This window comes from Oncorhynchus kisutch, unplaced genomic scaffold, assembly GCF_002021735.2.
Source record: "Oncorhynchus kisutch isolate 150728-3 unplaced genomic scaffold, Okis_V2 Okis02a-Okis13b_hom, whole genome shotgun sequence".
Classification (NCBI taxonomy): Eukaryota; Metazoa; Chordata; class Actinopteri; order Salmoniformes; family Salmonidae; genus Oncorhynchus; species Oncorhynchus kisutch.
In genome coordinates, this window is record NW_022261979.1 from 10,869,619 (window position 1) to 10,887,248 (window position 17,630).

Below are 17,630 nucleotides of genomic sequence, written 5' to 3' on the forward strand. Positions count from 1 at the left end.
CTCTCTCTGTCTTCACCTCTCTCTTCACCTCTCTCTCTCTTCACCTCTCTCTTCACCTCTCTCTCTCTTCACCTCTCTCTCCTTCTCTCCCTCTCCTCCTTTATTTAATAAGAGAGGAATGAGCCGGCAGCCAGTGGTTGTTTAATAAGAATAGAACCGATTATACAGGGTCATTTGTACATAAATGGGTATAAGTTGGGACAGAGAGGCTCTTAGGCTGGCAGTCAGCATCCCACTGAATAGATGGTTAGAGAGGAGGACACAGTGGGACAACACAGACAGTGTCCCACTGAATAGATGGTTAGAGAGGAGGACACAGTGGGACAACACAGACAGCATCCCACTGAATAGATGGTTAGAGAGGAGGACACAGTGGGACAACACAGACAGCATCCCACTGAATAGATGGTTAGAGAGGAGGACACAGTGGGGACAACACAGACAGCATCCCACTGAATAGATGGTTAGAGAGGAGGACACAGACAGAGATACATGGGAAAGAAGGGACAGAGAGATAAAGGGGAAAGGAGGGAGGGGCATAAGGGAAAGGAGGGAGGGGCATAAGGGAAAGGAGGGAGGGGCATAAGGGAAAGGAGGAGGGACATAAGGGAAAGGAGGGAGGGGCATAAGATAAAGGAGGGAGGGGCATAAGGGAAAGGAGGGAGGGGGCATAAGGGAAGGGAGGGAGGGGCATAAGGGAAAGGAGGGAGGGGGCATAAGGGAAAGGAGGGAGGGCATATATAGATATTCCTATAGATATTCCTATAGATATTCCTATAGATATTCCTATAGATATTCCTATATATATTCCTACAGATATTCCTATATATATTCCTATAGATATTCCTATATATATTCCTATAGATATTCTATAGATATTCCTATAGATATTCCTACAGATATTCCCATATATATTCCTATAGATATTCCTATAGATATTCCTATATATATTCCTATATATATTCCTATAGATATTCCTATAGATATTCCTATATATATTCCTATATATATTCCTATAGATATTCCTATGGATATTCCAATAGATATTCCTATAGATATTCCTATAGATATCCAATAGATATTCCTATAGATATTCCTATAGATATTCCTATAGATATTCCTATTGATATTCCTATAGATATTCCTATAGATATTCCTATAGATATTCCTATGGATATTCCTATAGATATTCCAATAGATATTCCTATAGATATTCCAATAGATATTCCTATAGATATTCCTATAGATATTCCTATAGATATTCCTATTGATATTCCTATAGATATTCCTATAGATATTCCTATAGATATTCCAATAGATATTCCTATAGATATTCCTATAGATATTCCTATAGATATTCCTATAGATATTCCTATAGATATTCCAATAGATATTCCTATAGATTTTCATATAGATATTCCTATAGATATTCCTATAGATATTCCTATAGATATTCCTATATATATTCCTATATATATTCCTATAGATATTCCTATAGATATTCCTATAGATATTCCTATATATATTCCTATATATATTCCTATAGATATTCCTATAGATATTCCTATAGATATTCCTATATATTCCTATATATATTCCTATAGATATTCCTATAGATATTCCTATAGATATTCCAATATATATTCCTATATATATTCCTATAGATATTCCTATAGATATTCCTATAGATATTCCTATATATATTCCTATAGATATTCCTATAGATATTCCTATAGATATTCCTATAGATATTCCTATATATATTCCTATATATATTCCTATAGATATTCCTATAGATATTCCTATATATATTCCTATAGATATTCCTATAGATATCTACCCTACAGAGAGCTGTACCACCACCTGAGAGTCAGAGAGCTGTACCACCACCTGAGAGTCAGAGAGCTGTACCACCACCTGAGAGTTAGAGAGCTGTACTACCAGTGTCCCTCTCTCTGTATATCCACACCATTCAGTGCCAGTGTCCCTCTCCCTGTACATCCACACCACTCAGTACCAGTGTCCCTCTCCCTGTATATCCACACCACTCAGTACCAGTGTCCCTCTCCCTGTACATCCACACCATTCAGTGCCAGTGTCCCTATCCCTGTACATCCACACGACTCAGTGCCAGTCTCCCTCTCCCTGTACATCCACACGACTCAGTGCCAGTCTCCCCCTCCCTGTACATCCACACGACTCAGTGCCAGTCTCCCTCTCCCTGTACATCCACACCACTCAGTGCCAGTCTCCCTCTCCCTGTCCATCCACACCACTCAGTGCCAGTCTCCCTCTCCCTGTACATCCACACCACTCAGTGCATGGGAAGGGATTTGCATAATTCCCTTCCCAGAGAGAGAGAGAGAGAGAGAGAGAGAGAGAGAGAGTCTAGGAGACTACCAGCTGTCTAGGAGACTACCAGCTGTGTAGGAGACCACCAGCTGTCTAGGAGACTACTAGCTGTCTAGGAGACTACCAGCTGTCAAGGAGACTACCAGCTGTCTAGGAGACTACTAGCTGTCTTGGAGACTACCAGCTGTCTAGGAGACTACTAAGGACACTGACAAATCCTTATCTGCCTCACTGCCTGTCAATCAGAAAGTTTACACACACTGCAATGCAGACTCTAAAGACCAGCTTTCACAGGCAGACTCTTTCTGATAATACAATAGGGAAGTCGTCTCTATAATACTATAATAGGGAAAACATGCTGAAATCCCCCCCTCCACAACCCTCTCTCTCTCTCTCTCTCTCTCTCTCTCGCTCTCTCTCTCTCTCTCTAATCTCTCTCTCTCTCTCTCTCTCTCTCTCTCTCTCTCTCTCTCTCTCTCTCTCTCTTCACCTCTCTCTCTATACCCTCTCTCTCTTCACCTCTCTCTCTCTCTTCACCTCTCTCTCTCTCTTCACCTCTCTCTCTCTCTTCACCTCTCTCTCTCTCTTCACATCTCCCCCTCTCTCTCTCTCTCTCTCTCTCTTCACATCTCCCTCTCTCTGTCTTCACCTCTCTCTTCACCTCTCTCTTCACCTCTCTCTCTCTTCACCTCTCTCTCCTTCTCTCCCTCTCCTCCTTTATTTAATTAAGAGAGGAATGAGCCGGCAGCCAGTGGTTGTTTAATAAGAATAGAACCGATTATACAGGGTCATTTGTACATAAATGGGTATAAGTTGGGACAGAGAGGCTCTTAGGCTGGCAGTCAGCATCCCACTGAATAGATGGTTAGAGAGGAGGACACAGTGGGACAACACAGACAGCATCGCACTGAATAGATGGTTAGAGAGGAGGACACAGTGGGACAACACAGACAGTGTCCCACTGAATAGATGGTTAGAGAGGAGGACACAGTGGGACAACACAGACAGCATCCCACTGAATAGATGGTTAGAGAGGAGGACACAGTGGGACAACACAGACAGCATCCCACTGAATAGATGGTTAGAGAGGAGGACACAGTGGGACAACACAGACAGCATCCCACTGAATAGATGGTTAGAGAGGAGGACACAGACAGAGATACATGGGAAAGAAGGGACAGAGAGATAAAGGGGAAAGGAGGAGGGGCATAAGGGAAAGGAGGGAGGGGCATAAGGGAAAGGAGGGAGGGGCATAAGGGAAAGGAGGGAGGGACATAAGGGAAAGGAGGGAGGGGCATAAGAGAAAGGAGGGAGGGGCATAAGGGAAAGGAGGGAGGGGCATAAGGGAAGGGAGGGAGGGGCATAAGGGAAAGGAGGGAGGGGGCATAAGGGAAAGGAGGGAGGGGCATATATAGATATTCCTATAGATATTCCTATAGATATTCCTATAGATATTCCTATAGATATTCCTATATATATTCCTACAGATATTCCTATATATATTCCTATAGATATTCCTATATATATTCCTATAGATATTCCTATAGATATTCCTATAGATATTCCTACAGATATTCCCATATATATTCCTATAGATATCCTATAGATATTCCTATAGATATTCCTATAGATATTCCTATAGATATTCCTATAGATATTCCTATAGATATTCCTATAGATATTCCAATAGATATTCCTATAGATTTTCATATAGATATTCCTATAGATATTCCTATAGATATTCCTATAGATATTCCTATATATATTCCTATATATTCCTATAGATATTCCTATAGATATTCCTATAGATATTCCTATATATATTCCTATATATATTCCTATAGATATTCCTATAGATATTCCTATAGATATTCCTATATATATTCCTATATATATTCCTATAGATATTCCTATAGATATTCCTATAGATATTCCTATAGATATTCCTATAGATATTCCAATATATATTCCTATATATATTCCTATAGATATTCCTATAGATATTCCTATAGATATTCCTATATATATTCCTATAGATATTCCTATAGATATTCCTATAGATATTCCTATAGATATTCCTATATATATTCCTATATATATTCCTATAGATATTCCTATAGATATTCCTATATATATTCCTATAGATATTCCTATAGATATCTACCCTACAGAGAGCTGTACCACCACCTGAGAGTCAGAGAGCTGTACCACCACCTGAGAGTCAGAGAGCTGTACCACCACCTGAGAGTTAGAGAGCTGTACTACCAGTGTCCCTCTCTCTGTATATCCACACCATTCAGTGCCAGTGTCCCTCTCCCTGTACATCCACACCACTCAGTACCAGTGTCCCTCTCCCTGTATATCCACACCACTCAGTACCAGTGTCCCTCTCCCTGTACATCCACACCATTCAGTGCCAGTGTCCCTATCCCTGTACATCCACACGAGTCAGTGCCAGTCTCCCTCTCCCTGTACATCCACACGACTCAGTGCCAGTCTCCCCCCTCCCTGTACATCCACACGACTCAGTGCCAGTCTCCCTCTCCCTGTACATCCACACCACTCAGTGCCAGTCTCCCTCTCCCTGTACATCCACACCACTCAGTGCATGGGAAGGGATTTGCATAATTCCCTTCCCAGAGAGAGAGAGAGAGAGAGAGAGAGAGAGAGAGAGAGAGAGAGAGAGAGAGAGAGAGAGAGAGAGAGAGAGAGAGAGAGAGAGACAGAGAGAGAGAGAGAGAGAGAGAGAGAGAGTGAGGGAGAGAGAGAGAGAGAGAGAGAGAGAGAGACAGAGACAGAGAGAGATAGAGTGTGAGAGAGAGAGAGAGAGAGAGAGAGAGAGAGAGAGAGAGACAGAGGACAGAGAGAGATAGAGTGTGAGAGAGAGAGAGAGAGAGAGAGACAGAGAGAGAGAGAGAGTGAGAGAGAGAGAGTGAGAGTGAGAGAGAGAGAGAGAGAGAGAGAGAGAGAGAGAGAGAGAGAGTGAGAGAGAGAGAGAGAGAGAGACAGAGAGAGCATACTGCCTTAATGAAGACTGATGGGGAACAGACGAGCAGCATACTGCCTTAATGAAGACTGACAGAGAACAGGCGAGCAGCGTACTGCCTTAATGAAAACTGACAGAGAACAGACGAGCAGCATACTGCCTTAATGAAGACTGACAGAGAACAGACAAGCAGCATACTGCCTTAATGAAGACTGACAGAGAACAGACGAGCAGCATACTGCCTTAATGAAGACTGACAGAGAACAGACGAGCAGCATACTGCCTTAATGAAGACTGACAGAGAACAGACGAGCAGCATACTGCCTTAATGAAGACTGACAAAGAACAGACGAGCAGCATACTGCTTTAATGATGAACATCTGGCCAGTGGTCTCTGGGGAGCTGTGTGTTTAATCTCCCTGTACATCTGGCCAGTGGTCTCTGGGGAGCTGTGTGTTTAATCTCCCTGTACATCTGGCCAGTGGTCTCTGGGGAGCTGTGTGTTTAATCTCCCTGTACATCTGGCCAGTGGTCTCTGAAGAGCTGTGTGTCTAATCTCCCTGTCCAGCTGGCCAGTGGTCTCTGGGGAGCTGTGTGTTTAATCTCCCTGTACATCTGGCCAGTGGTCTCTGAGGAGCTGTGTGTTTAATCTCCCTGTACATCTGGCCAGTAGTCTCTGAAGAGCTGTGTATCTAATCTCCCTGTACATCTGGCCAGTGGTCTCTGAGGAGCTGTGTGTTTAATCTCCCTGTACATCTGGCCAGTAGTCTCTGAAGAGCTGTGTATCTAATCTCCCTGTACATCTGGCCAGTGGTCTCTGAAGAGCTGTGTGTCTAATCTCCCTGTACATCTGGCCAGTGGTCTCTGAAGAGCTGTGTGTTTAATCTCCCTGTACATCTGGCCAGTGGTCTCTGAAGAGCTGTGTGTTTAATCTCCCTGTACATCTGCCAGTGGTCTCTGAAGAGCTGTGTGTTTAATCTCCCTGTACATCTGGCCAGTGGTCTCTGAAGAGCTGTGTGTTTAATCTCCCTGTACATCTGGCAAGTGGTCTCTGAAGAGCTGTGTGTTTAACCTCCCTGTACATCTGGCCAGTGGTCTCTGGGGAGCTGTGTGTTTAATCTCCCTGTACATCTGGCCAGTGGTCTCTGGGGAGCTGTGTGTTTAATCTCCCTGTACATCTGGCCACACACACACACACACACACACATACACACACACACACACACACACCCATACACACATACACATGCACATACACATACACACACAAACACACAAAAAGAGAGAGACACACACACAAAGAGAGACACACACAAACACACACACACTGAGAGAGAGACACACACATAGAAACACACACACACACACACACACACACACACACACACACACACACACTACCAGTGGTTAGTCTGATGATGGTGAATAGTGTTGTAGGGAATAGTAGGGAATAGTGTTGTAGGGAATAGTGGGGAATAGTGTTGAAGGGAATAGTGTTGTAGGGAATAGTGGGGAATAGTGTTGAAGGGAATAGTGTTGTAGGGAATAGTGGGGAATAGTGTTGAAGGGAATAGTGTTGTAGGGAATAGTGTTGTGGGGAATAGTGTTGTAGGGAATAGTGTTGTAGGGAATAGTGTTGTGGGGAATAGTGTTGTGGGGAATAGTGTTGTAGGGAATAGTGTTGTAGGGAATAGTGTTGTAGGGAATAGTGTTGTAGGGAATAGTGTTGTACATCTCTCTATAACCAGGGACAGACTCTACCAAACCTACATCTCTCTATAAACAGGGACAGACTCTACCAAACCTACATCTCTCTATAACCAGGGACAGACTCTACCAAACCTACATCTCTCTATAACCAGGGACAGACTCTACCAAACCTACATCTCTCTATAACCAGGGACAGACTCTACCAAACCTACATCTCTATAACCAGGGACAGACTCTACCAAACCTACATCTCTCTATAACCAGGGACAGACTCTACCAAACCTACATCTCTCTATAACCAGGGACAGACTCTACCAAACCTACATCTCTCTCTAACCAGGGACAGACTCTACCAAACCTACATCTCTCTATAACCAGGGACAGACTCTACCAAACCTACATCTCTCTATAACCAGGGACAGACTCTACCAAACCTACATCTCTCTATAACCAGGGACCGACTCTACCAAACCTACATCTCTCTCTAACCAGGGACAGAGTCTACCAAACCTACATCTCTCTATAACCAGGGACAGACTCTACCAAACCTACATCTCTCTATAACCAGGGACAGACTCTACCAAACCTACATCTCTCTATAATCAGGGACAGACTATACCAAACCTACATCTCTCTCTAACCAGGGACAGACTCTACCAAACCTACATCTCTCTATAACCAGGGACAGACTCTACCAAACCTACATCTCTCTATAACCAGGGACAGACTCTACCAAACCTACATCTCTCTATAACCAGGGACCGACTCTACCAAACCTACATCTCTCTCTAACCAGGGACAGACTCTACCAAACCTACATCTCTCTATAACCAGGGACAGACTCTACCAAACCTACATCTCTCTATAACCAGGGACAGACTCTACCAAACCTACATCTCTCTATAACCAGGGACACTCTACCAAACCTACATCTCTCTATACCCAGGGACAGACTCTACCAAACCTACATCTCTCTATAACCAGGGACAGACTCTACCAAACCTACATCTCTCTATAACCAGGGACAGAGGAAAGAAGCGAATGTAAGGGTTTTCCTGTTGTGAAGGAGAAGCGGACCAAAATGCGGCGTGATACTGATTCATGTTTACTAACAAAAAGGATAAACACGAACACTACAAAACAACAAACGTGGAAAATCAAATCAAATCAAATTTATTTATATAGCCCTTCGTACATCAGCTGATATCTCAAAGTGCTGTACAGAAACCCAGCCTAAAACCCCAAACAGCAAGCAATGCAGGTGTAGAAGCACGGTGGCTAGGAAAAACTCCCTAGAAAGGCCAATACCTAGGAAGAAACCTAGAGAGGAACCAGGCTATGTGGGGTGGCCAGTCCTCTTCTGGCTGTGCCGGGTGGAGATTATAACAGCCCTATCTGGTGCAAAACACAGAGACAGGAACAATCACCCACAAACACACAGTGACACCCAGGCTACCTAAATATGGTTCCCAATCAGAGACAATGACTAACACCTGCCTCTGATTGAGAACCATATCAGGCCAGACATAGAAATAGACAAACTAGACATGTAACATAGAATGCCCACTCAGCTCACACCCTGACCAACCAAAACATAGAAACATAGAAAGCAAACTATGGTCAGGGTGTGACAGCGAAGTCTCCTCCCAAACAAACAGAAACTCCTGGTCAAGTTCCTTCTATCTGCGTATTTCACCCGTGTTTATCGTTGCCAAAAATAAAATGATTTTTTTCATGCATATTTGTCGATATGGCCAATTTTGACTTTGTGGCTGTAGAATCTAGTAGAAACCGTTTATCATCCTCAGACAGGCTTGAAAATCACAACACCAGTTTAAGCTCCACCTTGGCCCATTCCTGATTGGACCAAATAATCAATGATGAAAACTCAAAAGCAGGAACTATTGCTGCTCGTAATCTAATAATTCTATGTGAGCCTTGACAGATTCTCTCCGTTTCATCTGTCCACAAGAGTCTGTCCATGAGAGATTATGTTGTGTTATCTCACTCCAATTTGCATACAGTCCAAACAGATCCCCAGATGATGTAATCTCTATTACACTCCACACTGCCCTTTCTCACCTGGACAAAAGGAACACCTGCATGAGAATGCTGTTCATTGACTACAGCTCAGCGTTCAACACCATAGTGCCCTCGATGCTCATCACTAAGCTAAGGATCCTGGGACTAAACACCTCCCTCTGCAACTGGATCCTGGACTTCCTAATGGGCCGCCCCCAGGTGGTAAGGGTAGGTAACAATACATCCGCCACGCTGGTCCTCAACACGGCGGCAGAGAAGTCAGGCGCAGGAGAGCAAAAACTGATTTATAACGGCACAGTTTAATAAACAAAACCACCGTAAACAGAACAAATAAATCAATGGGTAAACAAAACCTGTTACATACCAGCATAACGAACACAAGCACTACAATAAACAATACCAGACAAGGACATGGGGGGGGGAACAGGGGGTTAAATACACAACACGTAATGATGGAATTGAAACCAGGTGTGTGGGAAGACAAGACAAAACAAATGGAAAATGAAAGGTGGATCGGCGATGGCTAGTAGACCGGTGACGTCGACCGCCGAACGCCGCCCGGACAAGGAGAGGGATCGACTTTGCCGGAAGTCGTGACAGCATGTGACGAATGAGCAGATACATGATGTCGTGTTATCTCTGCTGGAGTGACCATTAAGGCATTTAGATCACATTTCGCTGACTAATGTCATGTGAATAGCTCATTGGAGGGGACGTGATGCCCACTTTAATAGACGTCCAATCGTTTCTGCACGTGTCACCACTGTCATTTAAACATAATGGTGTTTCTGATTCGACTAATACTCATTACCATAAATACCATTATGTACTGGTGACCACATTAAGGGGCTGGACTATAATGAGATAATTGATTGGATGGGAATTACAACCTGCTTTTTAATTTTATTAGGTTGCATCCTGAATGGAACCAAATTCCCCACAACACTATTCCCTACAACTCTATTCCCTACAACACTATTCCCCACAACACTATTCCCTACAACTCTATTCCCTACAACACTATTCCCCACAACACTATTCCCTACAACACTATTCCCCACAACACTATTCCCCACAACACTATTCCCCACAACACTATTCCCTACAACTCTATTCCCTACAACTCTATTCCCTACAACACTATTCCCTACAACTCTATTCCCCACAACACTATTCCCCACAACACTATTCCCTACAACACTATTCCCTACAACTCTATTCCCCACTATTCCCTACAACACTATTCCCTACAACTCTATTCCCTACAACACTATTCCCCACAACACTATTCCCTACAACTCTATTCCCCACAACACTATTCCCCACAACTCTATTCCCCACAACACTATTCCCTACAACTCTATTCCCTACAACTCTATTCCCCACAACACTATTCCCCACAACACTATTCCCTACAACACTATTCCCTACAACACTATTCCCTACAACACTATTCCCTTCAACACTATTCCCTTCAACACTATTCCCTTCAACTCTATTCCCCACAACACTATTCCCCACAACACTATTCCCTACAACTCTATTCCCCACTATTCCCTACAACACTATTCCCTACAACACTATTCCCCACAACACTATTCCCTACAACACTATTCCCCACAACACTATTCCCCACAACACTATTCCCGACAACACTATTCCCTACAACTCTATTCCCCACAACACTATTCCCTACAACACTATTCCCCACAACACTATTCCCTACAACACTATTCCCCACAACACTATTCCCTTCAACACTATTCCCTTCAACACTATTCCCCACTATTCCCTACAACACTATTCCCTACAACACTATTCCCTACTATTCCCTACAACACTATTCACCATCATCAGACTAACCACTGGTAGTGTGTGTGTGTGTGTGTGTGTGTGTGTGTGTGTGTGTGTGTGTGTGTGTGTGTGTGTGTGTGTGTGTGTGTGTGTGTGTGTGTGTGTGTGTGTACGTAGAATGTTGTTGAAACAGAGCTATTTAAAGGTTTGATGGTTGCTGCTCTGTTTAACAGAGAACGGACCGTAGCAGAGTGTAAGCTGCTCTTACACACACACACACACACACACACACACACACACACACACACACACACACACACACACACACACAGAGAGAGAGAGAAACACAAACACAGAGAGAGAGACACACACACACACAGACACACACAGAGATAGAGAGAGACACACACACACACAGAGACACACACACACACACACACACACACAGCAATATCTATGAAATCACACCCTTCTCTATATAGCCAGGACCCCAGCTTTGTTTAATGGCAGAAAGAGCTTGGTACTTTACAGACTGTATTGTCCCCAATGGGGAAGGGGTTATTGCAGTGTCATGTACGCGTTTAAGAGGCGTTTTAAATACGAAACAAATTGACAACACAACTTTAATAACAGTTACGAACCAATAAAAAGAGACTGGCCTGCTGGCCTTACTGGGTCGATAGGAACATTTGGCCGAGCTGTTTAGGAGGGATATCACACCTGGCACAAGTTATTGTCTAGTTGTGTTTTTCCTGCTGAGGGTCGCCCTTTACCTGCGCCCAGAGGGGAGTAGTTCAAAGTCCAGGTACTGGCCGTGTCTTGGGGAGGGGCCTGACCATTAAAGATCTCATCCAGGCCTGTCTGTCTGACTCCTAGTACCTTGTGGAGGGTCCTGACCTTAAAGATCTCATCCAGGCCTGTCTGTCTGACTCCTAGTACCTTGTGGAGGGTCCTGACCTTAAAGATCTCATCCAGGCCTGTCTGTTTGACTCCTAGTACCTTGTGGAGGGTCCTGACCTTAAAGATATCATCCAGGCCTGTCTGTTTGACTCCTAGTACCTTGTGGAGGGTCCTGACCTTAAAGATATCATCCAGGCCTGTCTGTTTGACTCCTAGTACCTTGTGGAGGGTCCTGACCTTAAAGATATCATCCAGGCCTGTCTGTTTGACTCCTAGTACCTTGTGGAGGGTCCTGACCTTAAAGATATCATCCAGGCCTGTCTGTTTGACTCCTAGTACCTTGTGGAGGGTCCTGACCTTAAAGATATCATCCAGGCCTGTCTGTCTGTCTCCTAGTACCTTGTGGAGGAGCCTGACCTTAAAGATATCATCCAGGCCTGTCTGTCTGTCTCCTAGTACCTTGTGGAAGGTCCTGACCTTAAAGATCTCATCCAGGCCTGTCTGTCTGACTCCTAGTACCTTGTGGAGGGTCCTGACCTTAAAGATCTCATCCAGGCCTGTCTGTCTGACTCCTAGTACCTTGTGGAAGGTCCTGACCTTAAAGATCTCATCCAGGCCTGTCTGTCTGTCTCCTAGTACCTTGTGGAAGGTCCTGACCTTAAAGATCTCATCCAGGCCTGTCTGTCTGTCTCCTAGTACCTTGTGGAAGGTCCTGACCTTAAAGATCTCATCCAGGCCTGTCTGTCTGACTCCTAGTACCTTGTGGAGGGTCCTGACCTTAAAGATCTCATCCAGGCCTGTCTGTCTGACTCCTAGTACCTTGTGGAAGGTCCTGACCTTAAAGATCTCATCCAGGCCTGTCTGTCTGACTCCTAGTACCTTGTGGAGGGTCCTGACCTTAAAGATCTCATCCAGGCCTGTCTGTCTGACTCCTAGTACCTTGTGGAAGGTCCTGACCTTAAATATCTCATCCAGGCCTGTCTGTCTGTCTCCTAGTACCTTGTGGAGGAGCCTGACCTTAAAGATATCATCCAGGCCTGTCTGTCTGTCTCCTAGTACCTTGTGGAAGGTCCTGACCTTAAAGATCTCATCCAGGCCTGTCTGTCTGTCTCCTAGTACCTTGTGGAGGGTCCTGACCTTAAAGATCTCATCCAGGCCTGTCTGTCTGACTCCTAGTACCTTGTGGAGGGTCCTGACCTTAAAGATCTCATCCAGGCCTGTCTGTCTGACTCCTAGTACCTTGTGGAAGGTCCTGACCTTAAAGATCTCATCCAGGCCTGTCTGTTTGACTCCTAGTACCTTGTTTGCTGTGGTGATAATCCTTCTCAGCATGTTTCTCTGGCTGACAGTGGCCTTGCCAAACCAACAAAACAACACAAAAAGTTAGAATACAAAATGTGATTGGTCACACCGCTCCACCGAATCCTTTAGGACGGGGCCATGGTGTTCCTCGTCGTTATGCAACAGGGGTGGCAGCATCATGTTGTGGGGGTGCTTTGCTGCAGGAGGGACTGGTGTACTTCACAAAATAGATGGCCGCATGAGGTGGGAAAATTATGTGGATATATTGAAGCAACATCTCAAGACATCAGTCAGGAAGTTAAAGCTTGGTTGCAAATGGGTCTTTCAAATGGACAATGACCCCAAGTATACTTCCAAAGCTGTTGCAAAATGGCTTAAGGACAACAAAGTCAAGGTATTGGAGTGGCCATCACAAAGCCCTGACCTCAAACCTATAGAAAAGTTGTGGGCAGAACTGAAAAGGCGTGTGTGAGCAAGGAGGCCTACAAACCTGACTCAGTTACACCAGCTCTGTCAGGAGGAATGGGCAAAAATTCACCCAACTTATTGTGGGAAGCTTGTGGAAGGCTACCTGAAATGTTTGACCCAAGTTAAACTATTTAAAGGCAATGCTGCCAAATACTAATTGAGTGTATGTAAACTTCTGACCCACTGGGAATTTGATGAAAGAAATAAAAGCTGAAATAAATCATTCTCTCTACTATTATTCTGACATTTCACATTCTTAAAATTAAAGTGGCGATCCTAACTGACCTAAGTCAGGGTATTTTTTACTAGGATTAAATGTCAGGAATTGTGAAAAACTGAGTTTAAATGTATTTGGCTAAGTTGTATGCAAACTTCTGACTTCAACTGTAACTATTGATTTCCCCCCCCATCAATATAGACTAGTATAGGGTAAAACAGCAGAGATACACAGCCTGGAGAAGATTAGTGGGGCCTGGGCTATGACAGAGGATCGACTCGGTACCATACCTAAGCCTGGAGAAGGTCAGAGTGGTCTGGGCAAAGACAGAGGATCGACTCGGTACCATACCTAAGCCTGGAGAAGGTCAGGGTGGTCTGGGCTATGACAGAGGATCGACTCGGTACCATACCTAAGCCTGGAGAAGGTCAGAGTGGTCTGGGCTAAGACAGAGGACAGGCTCAGTACCATACCTAAGCCTGGAGAAGGTCAGGGTGGTCTGGGCTAAGACAGAGGACAGGCTCAGTACCATACCTAAGCCTGGAGAAGGTCAGGGTGGTCTGGGCTAAGACAGAGGATAGGCTCAGTACCATACCTAAGCCTGGAGAAGGTCAGAGTGGTCTGGGCAAAGACAGAGGACAGGCTCAGTACCATACCTAAGCCTGGAGAAGGTCAGGGTGGTCTGGGCTATGACAGAGGACAGGCTCAGTACCATACCTAAGCCTGGAGAAGGTCAGAGTGGTCTGGGCAAAGACAGAGGATCGACTCGGTACCATACCTAAGCCTGGAGAAGGTCAGAGTGGTCTGGGCTAAGACAGAGGATCGACTCGATACCATACCTAAGCCTGGAGAAGGTCAGGGTGGTCTGGGCTAAGACAGAGGATCGACTCGGTACCATACCTAAGCCTGGAGAAGGTCAGGGTGGTCTGGGCTAAGACAGAGGATCGACTCGATACCATACCTAAGCCTGGAGAAAGTCAGGGTGGTCTGGGCTAAGACAGAGGACAGGCTCAGTACCATACCTAAGCCTGGAGAAGGTCAGGGTGGTCTGGGCTAAGACAGAGGATCGACTCGGTACCATACCTAAGCCTGGAGAAGCTCAGGGTGGTCTGGGCTAAGACAGAGGATAGACTCGGTACCATACCTAAGCCTGGAGAAGGTCAGGGTGGTCTGGGCTAAGACAGAGGATAGACTCGGTACCATACCTAAGCCTGGAGAAGGTCAGGGTGGTCTGGGCTAAGACAGAGGATCGACTCGGTACCATACCTAAGCCTGGAGAAGGTCAGGGTGGTCTGGGCTAAGACAGAGGATCGACTCGGTACCATACCTAAGCCTGGAGAAGATCAGGGTGGTCTGGGCTAAGACAGAGGATCGACTCGGTACCATACCTACGCCTGGAGAAGGTCAGGGTGGTCTGGGCTAAGACAGAGGATCGACTCGGTACCATACCTAAGCCTGGAGAAAATCAGGGTGGTCTGGGCTAAGACAGAGGATCGACTCGGTACCATACCTAAGCCTGGAGAAAATCAGGGTGGTCGGGGCTATGACAGAGGTGGGATACCCTACCTTAGTCTAGAGGTGACGTTAGAAGGACTAGCGTGGGGGTAAGACTGAGGAGAGACCCTGAACCATCCTTCCTTAGATAGAGAGACCCTGAACCATCCTGACCTTAATCTGGTAATAGTAGATGTATTGGGGGTAAAACAGAGGAGACCCCTGAATCATCCTTCCTTAGATAGAGACCCTGCACCATCCTTCCTTAGATAGAGACCCTGAACCATCCTTCCTTAGATAGAGTAGACACCCTGAACCATCCTTCCTTAGATACAGGAGACCCCCTGAACCATCCTTCCTTAGATAGAGAGACCCTGAAACATCCTTCCTTAGAGGAGACACCCTGAAACATCCTTCCTTAGATAGAGGAGACACCCTGAACCATCTTACCTTAGTCTGGAGGTAGTGGGGGTAATAGTAGATGTATTGGGGGTACATCTGTTGCTGTTCCAAGTGTTTACCCATGTAGCAGGAATCCTTCTGGCCGTAGCAGGAGACAGAGTCTCTCTGGCTGGGTTCCAGTAACACAGTGACTCCCTCTTGGCCTGGACCCCTGGTTCCTATTCCTGGGTCTGGGCGGAGGCCAGAGAGACGTGAGAGAGAGAGACAGGGACGGACAGACGGATGGATGGGACCTCTAGCTGTTCTTCTGTCTGTCTGCTCAGTGGGAGTCCCACATTCACCCTCCACTAGCTGGGGGGAGGAGAAAAGAAGAGGAGAGGAGCGAGGGAAGGAAGGAAGGGGGGAGAAGAGGAGAGGAGCGAAGGAAGGAAGGAGGGAGAAGAGGAGGAGAGGAACGAGGGAAGGAGGGAAGGAGAGGAGGAGGAGAGAAGCAAGGGAAGGAGGGAGAAGAGGAGGAGAGGAGCGAGGGAAGGAGAAGAGGAGGAGAGGAGTGAGGGAAGGAGGGAAGGAGAAGAGGAGGAGAGGAGCGAGGGAAGGAGGGAGAAGAGGAGGAGAGGAGTGAAGGAAGGAGAAGAGGAGGAGAGGAGTGAGGGAAGGAGGGAAGGAGAAGAGGAGGAGAGGAGTAAGGGAGAGAAGGAGGGAGGAGGAAGGTGTTTAGAGTAGCTTGAACTACTCTAAAAAGCTGTCTCTCTCTCTGGCTTTCTCGCTCATGCCCTGACTTCACTTTTGTTCTCTCCTCTGTCTCTCGCGCGTTCACGATGCGTGTACAGTGTCAGATCCGAATGGAGTCTTGCTGTTGTCCTGGCCAGACACTTGGCTCGCGGAGGACAGACACAGACAGACGTCGTAGCTGGGCTGGGAGAGAGAGAGAGAGAGAGAGAGAGAGAGGGAGGGAGAGAGAGAGAGAGAGGGAGGGAGAGGGAGAGAGAGAGAGGAGGGTGGACAGACGTCGTATCTGGGCTGGGAGAGAGAGAGAGAGAGAGAGAGAGAGAGAGAGAGAGAGAGAGAGAGGGAGGGAGGGAGAGAGAGAGAGAGAGAGAGAGGGAGGGAGAGAGAGAGAGAGAGAGAGAGAGGGAGAGAGAGAGGAGGGTGGACTGGAACAGAAACTGAAACGCCGTCTGGCACCTCCAGTGAAATAACGTGAGCAGGATCAGAGAAGGAATCCACTAGAAACTCCGGTGAAGGCGTGGGGGGGAAAGGAAACCCAGAGATCCAGAGATATCCACACAGACAAAGATGACAATCCCTTCAGCTCTGCAGCTCCTCTTCCCCTCTGTTCTCTCTCTCTCACAGCGCTTCCCAGATGTCTTGTTTCCCTGATGTCTTGTTTCCCCACATGTGTGTATAACTACGTTACCGAGAGCGATGTGTGTGTGTTTACTGAAAGCGATGTGTGTGTGTGTGTTTACTGAGAGCGATGTGTGTGTGTGTATCTACGAGCAGATACTAAGAGCGATGTGTGTGTGTGTGTGGCTGCTGCTGTCTGCTCCACACTGTGCTGAAGTGTTGAGGGCTCGGCTCTGACAGAGCTATGCTCCTCCTCCTTTCCTCCCTTCCTCTTTCCCAGCCAGTAAGAGGGACGTCTCTCTCTCCCCTCAGGAAGACGTCTCTCTCTCCCCTCAGGAAGACGTCTCTCTCTCCCCTCAGGAAGACCTCTCTCTCTCCCCTTAGAAAGACCTCTCTCTCTCTCCCCTCAGGAAGACCTCTCTCTCTCTCCCCTCAGAAAGACCTCTCTCTCTCCCCTCAGAAAGACCTCTCTCTCTCCCCTCAGAAAGACATCTCTCTCTCCCCTCAGAAATACCTCTCTCTCTCCCCTCAAAACCTCTCTCTCTCCACTCAGAAAGACCTCTCTCTCTCCCCTCAGAAAGACCTCTCTCTCCCCCCTAAGAAAGACCTCTCTCT

At 46.1% G+C, this 17,630-nt stretch overlaps 1 protein-coding gene across 2 annotated transcripts in view; it reads right to left on the reverse strand.

Moving 5' to 3' along the window:
* The window catches only part of LOC109886022 (RNA-binding motif, single-stranded-interacting protein 3-like), a 68,573-nt gene extending 52,450 nt beyond the window's left edge, over window positions 1-16,123 (reverse strand). For both annotated transcript variants that reach the window (XM_031811724.1, XM_031811723.1), the window contains exon 1: window positions 15,717-16,123. In XM_031811724.1, coding sequence (XP_031667584.1) covers window positions 15,717-15,791 — 75 coding nt within the window. In that variant the 5' untranslated portion in view covers window positions 15,792-16,123. The remainder of the gene's footprint in view (window positions 1-15,716) is intronic.
* Between the last annotated feature and the right edge of the window lie 1,507 nt (window positions 16,124-17,630).